This window comes from Tamandua tetradactyla, chromosome 5, assembly GCF_023851605.1.
Source record: "Tamandua tetradactyla isolate mTamTet1 chromosome 5, mTamTet1.pri, whole genome shotgun sequence".
NCBI classification, from domain to species: Eukaryota; Metazoa; Chordata; class Mammalia; order Pilosa; family Myrmecophagidae; genus Tamandua; species Tamandua tetradactyla.
Window position 1 is genome coordinate 146,986,492 of NC_135331.1, and position 22,217 is coordinate 147,008,708.

Below are 22,217 nucleotides of genomic sequence, written 5' to 3' on the forward strand. Positions count from 1 at the left end.
CAACCTCCAGAGTAGTCTCTTGACTCTATTTGAACTCTCTCAGCCCCTGTTATCTTGTTACCCTTCTTTTCCCCCTTTTGGTCAGTATGCCGTTGTTGATCCTATGTTGCAGGGTCAGACTCATCCCTGGGAGTCATCTCCAATGCTGCCAGGGAGATTGTCACCCTTGGATGCCATGTTCCACGTAATGGGGAGGGCAATGGTTTCACATGCAGAGTTGGACTTAGAGAGAGAGAGACCACATATGAGCAACAGAATAGATCTTCTGAAAGTAACTCTTAGGTACTAAGATAGGTAGGCTAAGCTTCTTTGCATACATAAGCTTCACAAGAGCAAGCCTCAAGATAAAGGGCTTGACCTATTGATTTGTGTGTCCTTAATGTTTGACACAGTATCAGGAGTTTTCCTGGTGGGAAAGTTTAATAGTTCCATATTTTTTCTCCCATCCCTCAAGGGACTTGGCCAATACTTTTTGATTATCTTATTAATATATTCTGGGATTTATCCAGACATTACATTAAGCTATAGAGGATTAAAGGCCCTCATTCTTATTCTGCACTCCCTGTGTTTGGATTGTTTAAATGATCTATTCAGATAGGTTGATTAGATTATATGCTACAGAAAATTTTGATTCTGGACAAAATAAACCTTTCTTCCTTTGGTCTCAAAGAGTAGGTGAGGTTCTAAAATATAGACAATGTCTTCCTTTCCTCTGTAGTCTGAATTACACAGGCCTACTTTTAAGAATGGTTGAGAGCTAATTCATTGCATCCAGATTTTAAAAGTTGCTTTTTAACTTAAAGCTAGGGTTATTCTTTGAATTGTGAGATTGATTTTAACAGTGGAAAATATTTATGTTTTAATACTTTAGATGGCGACTTTCAAAAGGGAATAGGATCATGGCAGCAGATGATGACAATGGTGATGGAGCAAGTTTATTTGATGTCTTTTCTGGTAAGCTCTAATATTTTCAGTTCTTTTTTTACATTACAAAATTAGTTACTTTTTCTCATTGGCAGCACTCTGATTATCAACTTCCTCCATGTGCACATGCATAATAAATAAATTAGTATGATAAAATGTGTGACGTGTGCTTTCTTATTACTGTATGCTTAATTGTATTTATGTTAGCAACCTTGCTCCATATAAATGGCAATGACTTTTATATGTCATATATAAAAATATCAGATAAGTTTGTTGGTCTGAAAGACTGTTCTTTACTTTCAGTAAATGCATGATGCTTGTTTATTGTTGTTCAGGGAAAAATTGATAGAGTAGATTAGTTTGAAAAAGAAAAAACCGAGACCTGACAGTAAGATCAGTTCATAAAATAGAAATATTTTTAATGATAGATAGAATCTAAACTTCAAAATCCTGTCAAGGCATTTGTTTTCTAGTTTGTTTTATCTTAAATTATAATTATGCTGTGGCAGCCTAATTAAAATTTGAGATTATAGACATGTATTTATTGACCTGATATGACACTATGCTATAGAGTCAAAAAGGCAGTCATAAAAAATGTCCAGTAGAATGCCACTTTTTAAAAATATTTATTTTTATTTTTTAATTAAAAAAAATTAACAACAAACTAGAATACCACTTTTGCTTAAAATATATGTTCTAAGAAATTGATGAATTTTAATAGGTATGGAGAGTATCATACCAAATTTTGCCATTATAGCCATTCTGAGTAGTGTTATTTGACACTTAGTGCTATTTAATTATTTTTCCTGATGTAATTTCAGATTGTCATGCTATTTTTGTAATTTTTCTTGGAAAATTTCCAAATCAGTAGGAATATTAAAATTATAGTACATTGAATATATTTACATTTTACCACAGATCATTAACATTTGGTCACATTTGTAGCTCTGTTACATTTTGAAGGGAAGAATTGCATTGTTACTCTCACTTAAACCAGCTGTTTTCGTTTCAGTATTACTGTGTTAGTTAGATTCAGTTGTCAACTTGGCCAGGTGAGCATACGTAGTTCTGTTGCTGCAGACACAAGCCAAAGGTACGTGAATCTCATCTGTTGCTAATTACATCTGCAGTCGGCTAGGAGGCGTGTCTGCTGCAATGAGTGACGTTTGACTTAATTGGCTGGTGCTTAAATGAGAGAATGCAACGTAGCACAGCCGAGCAGCTCGGCATTCCTCATCTCAGCACTCGCAGCTCAACCCAGGCCTTTGGAGATGCAGAAAGAAGTCGCCCTGGGGAAAGTTGTTGGAACCCAGGGGCCTGGAGAGAAGACCCGCAGAGACCATCCTGTGCTTTCCACGTAAGAAAGAACCTCAGTGGAAAGTTAGCTGCCTTTCTTCTGAAGAACCAACAAAATAAATCCCCTTTTATTAAAAGCCAATCCGTCTCTGGTGTGTTGCATTCCTGCAGCTAGCAAACTGAAAGAGATTTGGTACCAGGAGTGGGGTGCTGCTGCCAGATATGTTTGAACGGTGGTTTAGATGGCTAAGGGGAAGACTTTGGAGGAATTGTGAACAGATTGATGACGAAGTCCTGGAGTGTTTGAAGAGACTGTTGGTGTAAATGGAACTACTACCAATCTTGACAAAAGAGGACACAAAAGGGAAAAAATTGGAGTTCGCAGAGTGAGAAACATGGAAGCTCGGGTCTGAAGCCAAGAAATCGGCCAGGAGAGTGGACCCACCCATATACAGGGAGAGGGTGAGTTTACCCTGAAGGGCGAGGATGAGTCTCCCCTCTCATTGCAGTGGAATAGTTGTGCACCCTCGGGCCTTGGGAAAGGTGTAGCACGCTCCTTGGGGGACTGGGAGAGCCTGGCTGCCACCATGTGGAGGGGTTGAGCGTGTGCCCCAGAAATGGCAGAGAGCCCAGGGGTGGCCCTGATGCCTGGAGAGAGTGGAGCCCAGAGGTGGTCTCCTCGATGTTCCCCGAGGTTGATTTGGAAAGAGGCGGGCCACTGCATGGTCCCTTCGAAGGGGTGGGACTGCCACTTTCTAAAGCCGAAGGATGAATGACTTTCAGACTTTGAAATCCCACAACACTTGCCCTGCAGATTTTACATCTGTGTTTCTTCCAATTTCTCCCTATGGAAATGAAAATCTGCATCCTGTGAATATCCTCCTTTGCTTATTGGCACCGGACTTGTTTTGAGATTCACAGGTCCACAGCAAGAGAATTTTTTACATCTGTTTAAGGTGATGCTTGAAGTTGCCAAGTTGACAAGGGGTGAACATGTGTTAGTTAGATTCAGTTGTCAACTTGGCCAGGTGAGCATACCTGGTTTTGTTACTGTGGACACAAGCCAATGGTACGTGAATCTCATCTGTTGCTGATTACATCTGCAGTCAGCTAGGAGGCGTGTCTGCTGCAATGAGTGACGTTTGACTTAATTGGCTGGTGCTTAAATGAGAGAACGCAACATAGCACAGCCAAGCAGCTCTGCATTCCTCATCTCAGCACTAGCAGCTCAGCCCAGGCCTTTGGAGATGCAGAAAGAAGTCGCCCCGGGGAAAGTTGTTGGAACCCAGGGGTCTGGAGAGAAAACCAGCAGAGACCATCCTGTGCCTTCCATGTAAGAAAGAACCTTAGTGGAAAGTTAGCTGCCTTTCCTCTGAAGAACCAACAAAATAAATCCCCTTTTATTAAAAGCCAATCCGTCTCTGGTGTGTTGCATTCCCTCAGCTAGCAAACTGAAACAATTACTCTCAAGTCCCTTTCACAAGTCGCTGTCCATATATATTTTTTTAACTTTTTATTTTGAAATATTTTCAGTTTTACAGGGCAGTCACAGAAGTAAAACAAACTCCATACTCCCTCCCTAGATAACCCAGATCCACCAATTTTAACTTTTTACCACATTTGCCATATCTGCCTGTCCATCAATTTATCAATACATCAGTCTGTTCATCCGTGTCTCTCAATTAGTCCATTTTCTGAACCCTTGAATGTAGATTGCATGCATCTTATTCCTTGAATACAATACTGCCATGTATATATCCTCAGAAGAAGGATATTCACTTATGTAACCGCTATAAGTGCAGTTACCCAGATCAAGAAAATTAATATTGATGTAAAGTCTATATTCCAATTTTTTCATATGTTCCAATAATGTCCTTTTTCCTTTCTCCCATTTTGCATGTCTTTTCATTTCTTTCTGTTCTTTGGTACATAGAAGTTTTAAATTTTGATCAATCCAGTTTATCTAGTTTTTCTCTTATTAAATACACTCATTGAATACTCTCTTATTGAATACAAGGTCTTGAAGATTTCCCCTATGTCTTCTTTTAAGATTTTTATGGTTTTGGCTCTTATATTTAGGCTTTTCGATCCATTTTGAGTTAATTTTTGTATATGGTATGGGTTTAGGGGTCCAATCGCATGCAGCTAGCTGTTCAGTTTTCCCAGCACCATTTTTTGAAGAAACTGTTCTTTCCCTATTAAGTGGACTTGGCACCCTTGTTGAACATCAGTTGACTATCAGTGTGTTTATTTCTGTACACTTCGTTCTATTCCATTGGTCTATTTGTCTGTAATGCCTTCATTCTTTAAAAATATTTTCGCTGTACAGGGTGTTTTTCAACACTTTAAAGATGTTTATCTGGCCTTCTTTGTTTCTAATTAGAGCTAGTGGTTATTTATATTGCCATTTGTATAATTATAGGGCTGACTGTTTTTCCTTGTCTGTCTTTTAAGATATTTTTCCCTTTGAGTTCCACCAGTTTGATTAAAATGTGCCTAAGTGTGGTTTTTGTATTTGTTCTGCTTGGGAGTCACTGAGCTTCTTGAATCTGTAAATTCAATTTCCACCAAATTGGTGAGTTTGAGGGCATTATTTCTTTTATTTAAAAATTTTTTTTTTGCCCCATTCTCTCTGTCTTCTGTGATTCCAGCTATATATTGTGCAAGTTGGTGTTCTCCTTTGGGTCACTGAGACACTTCATTTTGTAAAAATATCTTCTGTTTTACAGATGGGCAATTACTATTAATTTATCTTCTAGTTATGTCTCTTCAGTCAAGTCCATCCCGTCAGTTTTTTGTATTAGTTGTATTTTTTCAGTTTTAGAGCCGTCATTTTTTTTTTTTAAATCTTTGTACAACCTCTTTATTCACAGCTGTAAATGTATCTTCATTAATTAGTAGCATGGGTGAAACAAATTTGGCTTATCCCTCTGAGACTGATTTATTTAAGCTTTCTCATGCCCTTAGGTTTTAACATCTTGACTAAATGTATATGCTGTTTTGTTCAATCATTTTTGTTTCACCCAGCCTTTAAGGAGGTTTTGTTCCAACATCACATCAAAATCTAACTAAATCACAAAGCAGAAAATAAAGAAAATTGTACTTTTTCTGCTCTTCCAGTTGCACTTGTAGATTCAGCATTTGAGGTCTATTTAAGAACTCCATTTGGTTGCTTTTAATTGTTCTTTTGCTCTGCTAAGATTTTCTTGTTTTTTCTTCTTTCTTTAGGTCATTGAATATAGTTATAATTGCTTTTCTGTTAATTCTAGCATCTAGGTCATTTCAGGTTTTGTCTCTATTTGGTCTTTTCCCTTTAATCTGAATTATGTTTTCTGTTTCTTTATATTTGTGACGATTTTGGATTATATTCTGAACATTGTAGAATATTGCAGTATAGATACACTGGCTCTGCTGTATTCCTCAGAAGAGTGTTGCTGTTTCTAATTTTAGCAGGTGTTTAACTTGGCTGCACACATACTTCTGTCTCTCCTTTGGTAGAATTAGGTAGCAGCTAACATCTCTGTTCCGAGTTTTAGCTTTTACAGGGCTTTGTGGCCTTCTACCTTTATTTGTATAGTTTTGGAATCAGATATTTGAGGGGAAAATTTAGGGAGTCTCCTTCTTGGCTCCCTGAGTTCCCCCCTCACTTTGTATTTACTGTTTTCACCCCAGAGTCTTCCCTGTGGTTCTTCATATTATCCCAACTAGAGATTTAAGTCAGTTTTCACTACCCAGAATGGTTCCAACTAAGCCCTTTCCTTTCACAAAAAGCTGTAATTAAAGGTAGTCCTTGGGAATTCACCCAGTGCTATTTTCTCCTTCCATGTATTAACTCTTCCATTTTCTGCCTGCTTTTGGTTGTTCCTAGTTCCTCAGATAGCTTTTATATTTTGGCTGGTGTTTATAGTTGTTGGTCTGTAGGGGAGTTGGTCTAATAAAAACTGCTCAGCATTTACTGGCAGCGGAACCTCTTTACTAGTATGTTGTTGTAAGTGAATTTTTAAAGTCTAAATCTGACCCAGTAGGGTCATAAATCTACATACCAAAGTCTTCCTCTTTAAAAGGATGTAGAAAAATTTCTCTCTTTTTTGTGTATCTTTCTTTTCATAGTACTTCAGAATAAGAATGAACACACTTGACCAAGTACATAAAGTCAGTTTTAACTGGTCTTTGCTTTTCTTGCAGCTTCCCCGCTTAAAAATAACGATGAAGGCTCATTGGACATATATGCTGGGTTGGATAGTACTGTTTCTGGTATGTAAATCCTATAAAATAGTTTTATTTTGTTTGGTCAGCCTGTGGTAAGTGTGTGTTCTGTTGTTACCAAATGCTGGAAAACTCAGCTCCTGAACAATTTCCCCATTCTTTGAAATTATTGAAAATCTTAGTAAAGATTTCCCAAAGCTTTACCAGTAAAACAAACAAATCAGCACATAGGTTTCTTATTCATTAAGGTCGTAGATTTAATTGGACCTTTGTACAATAGTGTTTTGTACCATTGAATGGTAGTTGTTGCTCATACTTTCACAAGCTACATCATATTAGAAAGTATGAAATAGATTGTTATTATTAATGTTTTCAAATATATTAGTAAGAATGTAATGTGCAGAGTTCAATGACTTTTCCAAATAAGAAATCTTTCTATAATCACATCTCTCAAAGCTTTGAATAACATAATCCTTATAGCTGATTTGTTCACAAAGTATTTTAGGTACACTGTTCTCCCAAATTCCTGTGAAATCAGGGTAGATTATGATGAAGTGCAAGAGATGGAAAACTGTGTAGTCCTCTGAGGTGGACATGACATCAAAAAGCTTAACACATATTTTAAGGTAAGGGTGTTTTTGTTTGTTTCAGACAGTGCCTCCAAATCCTGTGTACCATCCAAAAATTGTTTGGATTTATATGAAGAGATCCTGACTGAAGAAGGAACTGCAAAAGAAGCAACATACAATGATGTATGAGTTGTCACAATTATTAGGGACATTTGTTTTACGCCTCTGTAGCTCCTTAAGTACAAGCATCAGCTTACTATTGAACAGACATTCAGTGAATGAAACATTCTATGTTTAGTTTTCAACTCTTAGACTAAAAGAATATTTAAGTCATTTTCTGCCTTAAGATCTGCTTTTTAAAAGAATGTTTTCTGAATGCTTGTCAAAATTCAGTTACAATTTCACATGATGAAATTAAAATGTTTGAATATGTAAAGCCTCGAGCAGGCAATCAGTGTGATATGACATTTTTATGTTTTCCAGATTTGTACTAAATTATATTCTGTGTTCCATTAAATGCCCCAACTTTAATCAAATTTTTTCTACCTTACTTGAATATATATATTTTTTAAACATGCAGTACTTTTATTGCTTATTTGATAACGTTGCTTTGAGATATTTTCATATGTCTACTTGAAAATTTGATTCTTAAAGTTTGGAGATTGAATATGTAAGCAAAATGCATCATTAAATAGGTCCAACTTTCAAAATCAGTTATCTTACTAAATAACTGTTAGAATTAGCCCTCCTCTCCCCTTTTTTCCTTGATTGATTTGTAAAATTTTAAATATTTTGAAATTATACTCAAACTAGGAAAATGATGCTGAAGTTAATCCTTTTATATTTTACAGTTACAGGTAGAATATGGAAAATGTCAGCTGCAAATGAAAGAACTGATGAAAAAGTTTAAGGAAATACAGACACAGGTAGGATTATGATGAACATTCTATTTTTTACCTTTTTTAATCAAAATTTAATAATGTGTACTTTTTGTTACTAACAACAATTAAACTGTTAAAGTGTTGTTAGTTTATTAGTAGACTTTAGTATTAAGTGAAACAATGTATCTGTGAAATATGCAAATATTTCCTGAGTTGATGGTATTGATATAGGAAAACTGCTTGAATTGTGAAATGATAATTGATTTCAAAGAATTGTTAGATTTCAACTGGTAAACAGTTAATAGCAGAAAATGTATAGGGATGTTAATAGATGCTTCAGAACAGATGATTTGAGAACCAAAGATTTAGTAACATCTTTGGGGGAGAATGATGGTCCCTTCACAGTTTTTACCAAAATGACCCCTTTTGTGATCATGCTGCAAAAGTCAGGAATGTCATGTCATGCTTTGATTGACTAATTTTTTTGATAAAACTGTTTTTCTTTCCTTACCTAAGCCCCAGGAGAACCAGTCACTCCTAGATTCATTCTTTGTTCATCAGAGAATTAGTACATTGTTGCAAGTTTGACCTAAGTTGTAAAATAAAATGAATTATTTTTATTTTCAATTTTCAAGACAGTTGACCCAGGTGAAACTTTTTTCTTGTTATTTTTTTCATTTTGATCCCTTTTTTTTTTAAGTGGTTTCATTTTAGATGATCTTTATCTGCTAACAGTTGTTTTCTCTAAATGTCAACTTCTCCATTTATACAATAGGAATAAGAGTATTTTTCATAAGAAATTTTTGAAAATTACAGAAGATATTTGATGCCTGGCATGTAGTTAGCATTCAATAGTCGTTAGCTCTAATGTAAGTAATAGTGTTATTGATACTTTAATCATGTACTTTATCAATATATTTTATGATGTTTTAGAATTTCAGCTTAAAAAATGAAAACCAGTCTCTTAAGAAGAATATTTCAGTACTTATCAAAACTGCCAGAGTGGAAATAAATCGCAAGGATGAAGAAATAAATAATCTTCACCAAAGGTATAATGGAAGGGTGTAGGTCTATTTGTAAATTACCTAGATGTTGATATGTGGAATATTTTTAAGTTTATTAAGTGTTTGTTTTAGGGTTTTACTGAGAGTGGAGACTAATATTCTAATGGTAAGTCATTATATATGAATAATTATTAATACAATATTGCCGCATACCTTTCTGAATGTATTCATTTCCCTAATACACTGGGATCTTGCTACAGTCCTCTTTGCCCCCGAGAAGATGATGGTATATATGGCATGGGTTCTTCTTGGTCCCTACCAGATTATTAAAATTTCAGAGGGCATCTATGCTAATTTCCCCTGTTGTGATAGAGACAACTTAAACTATTCCTCAGTTGTATATTCTTTTCCCTGTCATGGAGTTTTTGCATTAATTTTTTTTATTAGGCATATTTTGTCTGTTTTATTAATGCACACAAAAGTATTAAAAGGACTTAACTTTAAAGGTCCCAATGCTTTTTAAACTTAGAATAGGTAGTCCCCCCCTTTAATATCACATGATTGTTTACAAACCAAAACCTTAAAACTTCCATGTCACTTGAAGACTTAGTGAAATCTATATATTTTTAAAGGATTTCTCTTCTGTTTCTCCTGCTGGAATATTCCTTCCAAACCTTTGCTAGTTTTGATCTTGCCAAGCACATCACTGCTTTCCCCAGGCAACTTCAGAGTCCAAATTACTAGGCATTCCTTCAACTGCCGATCTCTTTGTCAATTCCATATCTGTAGCTGCCAGCCATTCTGTCAAGGCATTCATTTCCTTTCGCATCTTCCGGGACAATTTCAAGCATTTCTCCAACTGTTGTTTTCTTTCTGTCCATTAAAATTTTTTTTTTTTCTGTTTTTGCTTGGGGTTATGTTATTCTCCAAATAACTTCGTATCTCTCTTCATAGCCAGACCTCTGAAAAAGTTTGTCTAAACTTGCTGTCTCCATTTCTTATTTTTCTACTCACTCTTTAACCTAGTCCAACTTCTGCCTGCTTTGATCCGTCAAAACGGATGTCAATCTTATCAGCACTTACCACCACTAAACACATCAGATAGTTTTGACTTCTTGTCTTCACTTGTACATGTACACTGTTTGATACAATTGACCCTCCCTTTTCTTTTTAATATATTTTTATTGGTAAATCTTAACATACAAACATTCCGTACATGGTATACAATCAGTGGCTCACAGTATCATCACATAATTACTTATTCATCACCATAATCATTTTTTGAACATTTGTATCACTCCAGAAAAAGAAATAAAAAGAAAAACACGTATGTAAATATCATACCCTTACTCCTCCCTCTCACTGACCATTAGTATTTCCATCTACCCAATTTATTTAACTTTTGTCCCCCCATTATTTATTTTTTATCCCTATTTTATTCATCTGTACATACCCTGGATGAAAGGAGCATCAAACACAAGGTTTTCACAATCACACAGTCATATTGTAAGCATCAAACACAAGGTTTTCACAATCACACAGTCATATTGTAAAAGCTATGTCATTGTACAATCACCTTCAATAAACAAGGCTGTTGCAGCGCAGCTCAACAGTATCAGGTACTTCCCTCTAGCCATTCCAATTCACCATAAACTAAAAAGGTATGTCTATATAATGCATAAGAATAACCTCCAGGATAACCTCTCAATGCTATTTGAAATCTTTCAGCCACTGAAAGTTTATTTTCTCTCATTTCTCTCTTCCCCGTTTTGGTCAACAAGGCTTTCTCAATTTCTTGATGCTGCTTCCTGGGCTATCCTGGGAGTTCTGTCCCACGTTGCCAGGGAGATTTACGCCCCTGGGAGTCATGTCCCACATAGGAGGGAAGGCAGTGAGTTCGCCTGCTGAGTTGGCTTAGAGAGAGAGTCCACATCTGAGCAACAAAAGATGATCCTTGCTTCTTGAAGTAGTCTAGCCTTTTGCTCTTTTTGTTGTAATGATTATTGCCATTTTTATTTTTAAAACAGTTTTATTCACACACCGTACAGGTAATGATTCTTAGTTTTCTTCCTAACTTGTGGTTTATCCCTCTGTACTTGACTCTTTTAAGTTGCAACTCCTCATAGCTTAATCTTAGTTCCTTTCTCTTTTCTATTAGTAGTTTCTTCTGAAGTAAGCTCCCTTAGTGCATGTCCTTGAAGGTTTCTCAAAATTACCTTATCCAAAACTGAATTAATGATCAAAGCCCTTCTCTTGTTCAGTGGACCGCACCATCATTTATTCAGTTAGTGTAAGCTAGAGGCCTTGGAACACAGTGACCATTTGATTTGTTGCATAAACCAGGACACTTTTGAGAGAAAAAGAATGTGTTATTGATAATTAAACCAAGATTGCTGCTTAACTGGGGTATACAGTCATCTCACCTAGGAGTTGTCATTTACACTTTTAATAACCTTTTAGTCATCTGTCAGACAGATGAACTGTCTAACAGTTCACCACCAAGTCTTGTTCGTTTTTATGTGTTTATGTGCTCTCAAATTAACTGTTTCTCTTTATTACTACCATCACTACCTCTGCCCTAGGCCCACAACTTCTCATTTGAACTGGTAATAGTCTCTGCTAGTATGTGTATCCACTCTTGCCCTCTCCAGCATGTGATTCATCTCATAGTATTTCAGCCACAAAATACCTTCCTAAGCATAAGTCTGCATATTTCACACCCTCCTTACCCCCTTTCTTTTTTTTAATTGTGAAATATAACATATATACAAAAAAATAATAAATTCCCAAGTTTATTTTAACAAATAGTTATAGAACAAATTTTAAAATTTGGTATGGGTTACAGTTCCACCAACTTTTATTTTTTCCTTCTAACTGCTCCAAGACACTGGAAACCATCAGAAATATCAGTGTATTGATTCAGAAGTCATACTCATTTGTTAAATCCTGTATTCTCTGTTATACTCCTCTTTAAATAAAGCATATACATAAAAGCGATGAATTTCAGAGTACATCGCAGCAATTAGTTGTAGAACAGATTTCAGAGTTTGGTGTGGGTTACAATTCCATAATTTATTTTTTAACTTCTTTTATTGTACAATATAACATATATACAAAGCAAAGAAAGGAGAAATACTATAGTTTTTAAAGCACTTTTCAACAAGTAGTTATAGGATAGATCCCAGATTTTTCTTTGACTATCATACCATCATCTCAGATTTTTCTTTCTACCTACTCCAGAATATAGGAGGCTAGAGGAATAAATTTTTTCTTATCATCACAATCAATTTTTTTTCTATTTTTTGAAAAATAACATAAATATAAAACAATAAATTTCAAGGCACAGCGCCACAATTCGTTGTAGAACAGATTTCAGAGTTTGGTATGAGTTACAACTCCATAATTTTAGGTTTTTACTTCTAGCTGCTCTAAGATACTAGAGACTAAAAGAAATATCAGTATAGCAATTCAGCAATCATACTCATTTGTTAAACCTACCTTCTCTATAACTTTTGATCTTTCTCCCACTATTTAGGGGTATTTGGGTCATTCTAACTTTTTCATGTTGGAGGGGACTGTCAATAATATGGAGATGGAACTAGCTGATGTTCTGGAGAGGCTGGGTCCTCTAGATTTCAGGACTTACCTGGTCCAGGGACCCATCTGGAGGTTGTAGGTTTCTGTAAAGTTACCTTAGCGCATGGAAACTTTGTAGAATTTTGTATATTGCCCTAGGTGTGATTTAGGATTGGCTGAAATGGTTTTGGTTGGGATTTGCCTGCCTCCTTTCTTGATTAAAATACATCATTTGGCTTCTCAAGAATTATTCTCAGGATAAAAGACCATAAATCTTAACTTGGCCCACAAGGCCCTTTACAGTATGCTCCCAAACTACTTGCAAGCCTTGCTATGAGTGTTTACCTTTCCTCTGGGTGTCACAGGTCTGACATGGTTCTGGCATTCTTACAGATCTTTGACAGTTCTTAGATGGACCATGTGCTTTGCCTTTACATGCACTATCTTCATTGCCTGGAATGGTCCTCTCCTTTACTTGCTAAATACCTTGTCATCTTTCAGGTCTTAAGCATCTTTTTCACGTGGGATCCTTTTCTGATCTCCGTAACTAGGTCAAGTCACTCTTTCACAGTTGCATATACAGTTGTAATTTTTCAGATTGTGAATGGGATATTTGATTAGTTTATCTCTGTTCCACTAGACTGTAAACTTCATGTGACCTGGAACCATATCTTTGTGTCCTCACCATTGTATCAATCACCTAACAAATGTCTGGCACATAGTAGATACTTAATAAATATTGAAAAATGAATAAAGATGATCCTATGTGTAGAGCATATGACATTATAGAGCAAGGTTCCACTTTAGACCTTTTTAAAAGAAAGGTGGTTATATGTATTTACTAACCTAAATTGTTTCCCTCCAGTGCAATTAGCATGAGGTTGGATTTTTGAATTGTTGGGGAAATTATATGTATTTTTGAGTCTTTTGGGGAAGGGGCAATGATGTCTATATAGGTTGAAAATAGAAAATAGTTGAATAAATAATGGAAGTTAGGTTCTTTGATTGTTTGACATGCTTGGTATTATGTAATAAATGTTCTGGCAAATGTTTGCACTGTTTTATTGTGAGCTATAACTAGTGTTCTAATGGAAGAGGGCATTTGGTTAAAACTTCTTTGTTTAGTAGAAAAAATGGACTCTATAAATATAAACAGAAAATTTAAGAGTATAAATTCTGGGAAGTTTTGAATAATGTGAAAGGATATTTTATTTTTTATTTTTTCCTTAAAGTATATTTTAATGTAAAATTTTTAATGGTTATATTTTATCTAGTATAGGTGTATAACAGGTTATGAGCTCAGTGGACTAGAATTTTGTTTTAGTAATTTTCAGCTTCATAAATATAATGCATATTACATATACAAGTCCCTTATTGAATCATCATTTTAGTGTTTGGCCACTTACATATATTTGTTGTCCTGAGAATTGTCTTTTTATAAAATTTTCAGTTGGGTTGTCTGTCTCTTCTAACGTGTAATATATCTCTTTCTCGATTGTGACTGGTACTCCTTTGTTGATATTCATATTCTTATAAAAACCTAATATGAGCATGCATTGGTGGTCCAGTGATAGGACGCTTGCCTGCCATGCAGGAGACCTGGGTTTTGATGCTCAGCCCATGCACCCAAAACAAAACAAAAAACCCTAGTATGAGCTGTCTGTATTTAATTGCTTGGAAAACTGCTGGTTTCCTGAAACACTAATATAAAACCTTAAAACTTAGACTTTTAGACTTAGAAAAACTTTGTATTTTGAAACAGTTTTAGACTTACAGGACAGTTGAAAAAATCATGCAAAATCAATACAGATATAGAGAATTGATAGGGATCAGGCTGATAGTCTTTTAGATTTCCTTTGAGCAAAGCAAGTGAAAGAGTTCCTTGTTTTGAAAATTGGTTCATTTAACTTGAAGCTCCTTAATCATTTCCTTGTTTATACAGAGTGAAATTGCTTTTGTCACTATGTGGACCCCCAGTTTTAAAGCGTGTCACATGTGAATAAAATGTGTAATATTATTAAATATCAATAACTTTTTTTAAAATTTCTATTTCCCAATAGATTGTCTGAATTTCCACATTTTCGAAATAATTATAAAACTGCAAGGACATCAGATACCATTCAAACAAAAGATCTTAAATCCAGATCTCCCCATTTGGATGATTGTTCAAAGACTGATCACAGAGTGAAAAGTGATGTTTCTAAAGATACACATCATAGCTCTTCACTGCCACACCAGGAAAAAGAAGGAAAGTCACATTCTGAAAAAAGGAGCACTTTGCATCTACCAACATCTATTGAAAAACATTGCATCAATGGCATCTGGTCACGTTCCCATTATCAGGTTGGTGAGAGTAGCTCAAATGAGGATAATAGAAGAGGGAGAAAAGATATTAGACATAGTCAGTATAGTAGAGGAACTGATAGAATACGGAAAGACTTTAATACTAGTTGTGGTGATGGTGAAATGAGGAACACAGAAGTTAGTCAAAGACTACAAGGATATCCTGAGAAATATGGTAAAGGTGAGCCGAAGGCTGAAAGTAAGAATTCAAAATTTAAAAATAACACAGACTCAGAGTATAAAAGTGACCGTATTAGTTCTTCCTGGGAGAAAGAGACCTCTAGAGAAAGGTCACACTCTCGAGTAGAAACTCAAAGTGACAAAAGATTAGAAAGACAAAATGAAAGAGCACAAAATATAAATAGAAGAGAACTTAAATCACAAGACAAAGAAGAAAGTAAAGTTGACCAAAAACCTAAATCAACAGTGAAAGACCAGGATCATTGGAGAAGATCTGAGCGAGCATCACTTCCTCATTCCAGGAATGAAATAACAAAATCCTCTCATAATGCAAGTAAATATCATCTAGAAGAGAGAAGAGGAAGGGAAGAGTGTAAAAGAGATAGAGGTGTAAGTAACCATAGTTTTCAAAATGGAAGACCACCATCTTCTCTTACCAGCAGTAGAACTCACAAACACATTGACTCCAAGGAAGTTGAAGCTTTACACCAGTGGGAAAATACATCTTTAAAAGCAGAAAGGCATAGAACTGAAGAACAGAGGAAAAGAGAACGAGAAAGTAAAGAAGAAAATAGGCATATGAGAAATGAAAAGAAAGCTCCTACAGAACATTTGCAGAAGACTAATAAAGAAACTAAAAAAACCACTATTGATAATAATAGACAGAATGAGCCCAAAAATGGTAAAGGTGGAGTCTCCAAAAACGAAGTTTCTGAAAATGCAGATAATAAAGAGCTTCCAGTAAAAGTGGAGAGTAGTCCACATGAAACAAAAAACAAAGACTTAAAGTTGAGTTTTATGGAAAAATTAAACTTAACTCTTTCTCCTGCTAAAAAACAGCCTGTTTCTCAAAGTAATCAGCATAAAATAACTGGTACTCCCAAATCCAATGGCATGAGTGATTTGGAGTCCTTGGTGCAGGCTAAAACAGTGACATGTCTTCCATCTGTTAATGAACATATTGCAGAGGAAACTGAATCAAAGTTATTGGAATCAAAAGATGCTCTTTCAGCAACATCTGAAGTCAGAATTGGTATTCCAGAAAGCAAAATGAAAGAAGAAAGTAATCTGTTAGTTAAATCTGTTGAGAATACTATGCACTGTAACACTTCCCTTTGTGGTAAAGAGACTTCTTTCTTAGCACCTGTGGAAATGGAACAAACAGAATCCTTGTTTCCATCATCAACAGAAATGGAACAAACTATTAATGGCACAAGGGCAGCTCCTATAGTAATGGACTTACTACAAACAGGTGTTTCTCAAAGTTTTGGCTTGGAATTAGATGCCAAACAAAATGGTGGTTTGAATTCTTATATTTCTGAAGATGGGGAAGGAAAGGTGGCTTCTTCAACAAAATTGACTGAATCCAGTGAAAGCATTTTGCAGCCTGTAATAGAAGAAACTGGTATTTTGCCAATAATCCTTTCAGAAGATGGTAACCCAAAATTTGAGTCTTTTGTGGATACAGCACTTGTTGAAAGTAAGTCTTGTCATTTGGAGCCTTGCTTACCTAAAGAGATTTTAGAATCTTCACTTCAGACTGAGTTAATGGACCACAGAATTGAGATTAGTGAAAGAAACTCAGTATATCATGATGATGAGAACTCAGTTCTGAGCATTGATCTTAATCATCTGAGACCTATTCCAGAAGCCATCAGTCCTCTGAATAGTCCAGTGAGACCTGTCACAAAAGTTCTAAGAATGGAAAGCCCATCCCGAGTTCCATTATATAACAACAGTCATAAAGGTAATAGTTTATATTAGCTTCTATAACTTTTTGTGAGAATGTAAAATACATAAACAAGGTAAGGTGCCTTTTTAAGTTAACAGTTTTATTGAGATAAATTCATGTACCATACAATCCATCTAAAGTGTATAATCAGTGTCTTCTAGTATATTCACAGCATTGTGCTTTCATCATCAAATCAGTTCTAGAACATTTTCACATACAAGAGCATTCACTGTTATATAGACCCATGTTTTATCCTCTGACTTTCCTTCTAGTGACATACATGACTCTTGTAAAGTTTCTGTTCCAACTACAATTGCATGCACATTGTCATCACTCTTAATTAAACTCACTATAATGTGCTACCATCACCTCCTATCCGTTTCCAAACATTTACAACCTTCTTAAATTCTGCACAAATCAAATATCAGCTCCGCATTCTCTGCCCTCATTCTATCTTCCATTGATCCATGTTCCAGATTATTAACACCTCATGTTTGCTAGTTAATTTAGTTCATATTAGTGAGGTCATATGATATTTGTCCTTTGAATTATTTCAGTAAATATATTGTCTTCATGGTTCATTCATGTTGTCACACAGGTCAAGATTTCATGGCTTCTTACAGCAGAATAATATTCCATTGTGTGCATATACCACATTTTGTTTATTCATTCATTAGTTGGTGGACATCTAGCTTGTTTCCATCTTTTGGCCGTTGTGAATAGTGCCACTATGAATGTTGATGTGAAAATGTGTGTTTGCATCTCTGCTTTCAAATCTTCTGACTATATACCTAGTAGTGGAATTGCTACATCACACGGCAGTTCTGTACTTAGCTTCCTGAGGAATGGTCATACTGTTTTGCAGTTTGTACCGTTTTATATTCTGACCAGCAGAAAATAAATGTTCCTGTTTTTCTACATCCTCTCCAATATTTGTCATTTTCTGTCTTTTCTTAATTAGTGGCCATTCTAGTAAATGTAAAATATCTTGTTACAGTTTTTTTATTTCATTCATTTTATTAAATATTCTTTGTAAGTATATTCATAGATTTAAATAAAGTTTAAAAATAGAATAAGGTCCATAAGGGTACACAACTAACTGTTCCTTAGCAGTCATCTCTTGTGAAAAGAGCAGGTTTGGGGTGGGAGGTAAAAGGGGCTTTTATCTTTTAAGTTTTTATATCAACCTTTGTTTGACCAAGAACACACTCATATTGTATACATTTTTTATTTAAAATTTTTTTAAACAAATCTCAGATCAGTGTTTCTTAAAATGCTAAAATACTACCATTTTCACTATATCTAAGTTAAGTATGTGTGCGTGTGTATGCGTGTGGTCCCTTTAGAATACAGGAATGCATTTAAATGGGAGTTGAATAAATAAAATATGTTGAGGATGAAAGAAGTGGGAAAAAATGTATTTCCTTTGTTCAGATAACCTAAAGCTGTCACTTCAGAAAATTGGGTGGCCAGCTGTCTAGGTTCTAAACAGGAAAAGGGCAAAGGCATTTCACCTTTCAGCTCTGACATTTTACCTTTTGTAAATAACCTACCCACTCTTAGAAGAGCCACTAGCCATATAAAGAATGAGAATCGTATCGTAGATGAGATTCCACAGAGTCTAGGTGCATGGTACGTCCCAGAAAGTCAGTTCCAGGCTCATTGAAATTCTAGACACACTACTGGAATCTTAAAGTAGCAGTGCAGAAAATTATCAGTTTTCTGTAAGGTGTTTCTGTTATTCATGGTACACCCACAGATGTGTTTGTTCCTATACTCCTATAATGCCCTAACATTTGGTATTTAGGGAATGTTACCTACATTGAAATTCTTCCCTGTCTTAGAGAAGTTACTTGATATCTTAGAAGAGTTCCCGTGTCTTTGTCTCTAGAGTACAAAATAATATCTGCCTTTCTGGGTTGTTAAAAAGGTGAGCAATAATATATATAAAGTACCTCAAGCAGTGTTTGGCATCTAAAAATGATTATCAACAGTCTAACAGATATGAAAAGGTTTTATTATCAGCACATTACAGTATTTATGGAGTCTATCAATCAATCTCTAGAATATTCCTCCAAGGAAAGAAAGAGTCTCTTTTATAGGATACAGGCACATTCATACACTATACCTGGGAAAGACCCAATCTCTGATTTGAACTCCACTCCCCTTTTCTCTCTTCCTCTTCCTTCCCTTTACATTCAAGAGCACCTTCCTTAAACCATGTGTCATTTTGCAAGCAGTCCTTGGAGCTTGTGAGTTAATTGATATTTTGCTGGAGGTCTCGTTTCTGCTTAGAGTTCTCAGTTTTTTTCTCAGGTGGCTCTTTTTATTCATTGACTTTTATTAGGGGCAGGTCAATTTGCTGGTGACAGGAAAATATTGAAGAACACAGCAAATAAGACACAAACTAAATAAACAACAGTTGCTATCCAAAACCTTGGATCTTTCAGCAGTACCTTATCAGAGGAACTGAACACAGTGTAACCTATGGACATTCCAATGAATCCACCTGCAGTGTGAGCTGCAAAAGACAGCAGTGGCCCATTTGCAGGGACAGAGAACCTTGCGTAGACAGCAAATCCCAGGTCTGACACAATTATAAAGATGATGATCAGTAGTCTGGCAATTCCAAAGACAGGAATCATTTCTCGAAAATTCACTGGAACATTCATAAAGTAGCCCCCCATCAGGGCATAGACTCCTCCTGAAGCACCCACAAGATATTTCAGTGGATCAAAGATGGAGCTGGCAAGAGATCCATCTATTTTCAACACCCAGTGTTATTGACATTCCTTTGTTCTTCCGCATACAGAAACATTTTTAAATTTGCACATTTAGTCACTATCATTATTCACTCTAGGCATTCCTAGATTATATCATCTCAGTCTTTATCATCTATCTTTCCTTCTGATTTCATTTGTGCTGTACACCTCCTCCCTCTATCATTCTCAGATTCAGCTTTATTCAGTGTTCTAACATTATTGTATTACACTTAGGTACTATTTTGCTATCCGTTTCTGAATTTTTACAACCAGTCCTGTTGAACAATCTGTATCCCTTCAGCTCCAGTTACCCAATATCTACTCTATTTCTATCTCCTGATGGTCTCTGTTACGAACTGAAATTCTTCAAGTTCATTTGCTAATGTCAGTTTATATCAGTGAGATCATGCAATATTTGTCCTTTTGTTTCTGGCTAGTCTCACTCAGCATGATGTCCTTAAACTGCATCCATGTTACATGATTCATGACTTTATTCTATCTCACAGCTGCATAATATTCCATTGTATGTGTATACCACAGCATGCTTAGCCACTCATCTGTTGATGAACATTGTGGCTGTTTCCATCTCTTGGCAATTGTAAATAATACTGCTAAAAACATTGGTGTGCAAATGTCCATTTGTGTTCTTGCCCTCATGTCCTTTGAGTAGATACCTAGCAATGGTATTGCCGGACCATATGATAATTCTATACTTAGCTTCCTGAGGAACCACCACACTACCTTCCGCAGTGGTTGTACCATTTGACATTCCCACCAACAGTGGATAAGCGTGCCTCTTTCTTCACATCCTCTCCAGTACTTGTCATTTTCTGTTTTATTGATAATGGCCATTCTGGTGGGTGTGAGATGATATCTCATTGTGGTTTTTATTTGCATTTCCCAAATAGCCAGGGAAATTGAGCTTTTCATGTGCCTTTTGGCCATTTGTATTTCCTCTTCTAAGAAGTATCTGTTGATGTCTTTTGCCCATTTTGTAATTGGGTTGTCTATCTTTTTGTTGTTGAGTTGAACAATCTCTTTATATATTCTGGATACTAGACCTTTATATGATATGTCATTTCCAAACATTGTCTTCCATGGTGTAGGCTGTCTTTTTACTTTCTTGATGAAGTTCTTTGATGCACAAAAATGTTTAATTTTATTTGTAACTCGTCCGGGCCAAAATGGCGGCTTAGCAATGCATGCGTTTTAGTTTGTCCTTCAGAACAACTACTAAATAACCAGAAACAGTACAGAACATCTCCTGGGCCACGTCAGTGACGGGACATACAGCATGCCCCACTCTGGGCCAGCTGGACCAGCTATGAGCCTTCCCAGAACTGTGAGTTCCCCAAGCCACAGTGCCCGGTGCCCCTCCCCCACAAGCTGCTCTGCAAAGAGAAAGGAAAGAGACTTTAACAACAGGAGGGGCTAAACCCAACCAAACACCAGTTTTGGCATTAATTTACAAATTCTGATACTAAAAATAGGCCCCCAGCTCAGGTGAATCTGGTCAAAGTGGAGGTTGCTTATTTTTGCCCCAGCGCCAAGGGGGCAGGGCTGACGGAAAAAAAAAATGGAAACAGAGGTTTTTGTGGCTGTGTTTCTACAAAGGCTTGACTGCCTTTAGATTCAGTGGCCGGACTTCTCAGGCTGCAACTGCCCCAGGCGTAGGCAGAAACAAGCTCATTTGAGGACTTGTCTGGAACCTGTGCCTTCCCCAGGGGAGGGGTGAAGCCCAACTCAGCTGGAATCCCTCCCTTAAGGAATTCAAACACCAGGGCTTGGTAATTTGAAGCCATTAAAACTGGCCTATAACCTCTCCTCTGTCTCCATCATGCTCCCAGCAAGGAGAGTCTGCTAAAGTTAAAGGTACCACATCATTTTATGCTGATGGGACCTGCAGGCAGACAAGTGCCACATACTGAGCAGGATAAGAAAAACAGAGTCCAGAGACTTCACAGGAAAGTCTTTCAACCTGCTGGGGTCTCACCCTCAGGAAAAACTGAAGCAGGTGACTCGTAACTCCTGATAGGAGACCAGTTTGACCTGGGAAAATCCAGCTTGGGTCTATAATACCTGAGCAGACCCTCCTAAGCGTGTGTGGGGGGGAAGACACCATACAAGTACGGCAAGAAACAATAAAACAAGAACTTAAAAATTCTCTTCTGTTAAACAAAACCTAAGCTAGAGGTCCAGAGTAAGCTGAACTGAATGTCAAAGAACAGATAGACAACAAATTCATCCAGCAAGAAAATCCTGGGTAAAGGAAGAGAAAACAATCTCCAGAATCAACTAGTTAAGGTAATTAAATGTCTAGACACCAGCAAAAAATAACAAATCATACCAGGAAAATTGAAGATACGGCCCAATCAAAGGAAAAACCAACAATTCAAATGAGCTACAGGAGCTGAAACAATTAATTCAGAATATACGAACAGACATGGGAAACCTTATGAAAAACCAAATCAACGAATTGAGGAAGCATGTAAATAAGGCAAGAAACAAACAAAAAGAAGAAGTGGAAAGTTTGAAAAAACAAATCATAGAACTTATGGGAATGAAAGACAGAATAGAAGAGATGAAAAAAACAATGGAAACCTACAATGGTAGATTTCGAGAGGCAGAGCATAGGATTAGTGAACTGGAGGATGGAACATCTGAAATCCGGCAAGAAAAAGAAAATATAGGGAAAAAATTGGAAAAGTATGAGCAAGGACTCAGGGAATTGAATGACAATATGA

At 36.2% G+C, this 22,217-nt stretch overlaps 1 protein-coding gene across 3 annotated transcripts in view; it reads left to right on the forward strand.

The window, feature by feature from the left end:
* Positions 1-22,217, forward strand: part of CASP8AP2 (caspase 8 associated protein 2) — a 93,260-nt gene that overhangs the window by 39,806 nt on the left and 31,237 nt on the right. For all 3 annotated transcript variants that reach the window (XM_077162417.1, XM_077162416.1, XM_077162418.1), the window contains 6 exons: positions 872-954; positions 6,406-6,474; positions 7,078-7,178; positions 7,847-7,921; positions 8,810-8,925; positions 14,517-16,726. In XM_077162417.1, coding sequence (XP_077018532.1) covers positions 900-954; positions 6,406-6,474; positions 7,078-7,178; positions 7,847-7,921; positions 8,810-8,925; positions 14,517-16,726 — 2,626 coding nt within the window. In that variant the 5' untranslated portion in view covers positions 872-899. The remainder of the gene's footprint in view (positions 1-871; positions 955-6,405; positions 6,475-7,077; positions 7,179-7,846; positions 7,922-8,809; positions 8,926-14,516; positions 16,727-22,217) is intronic.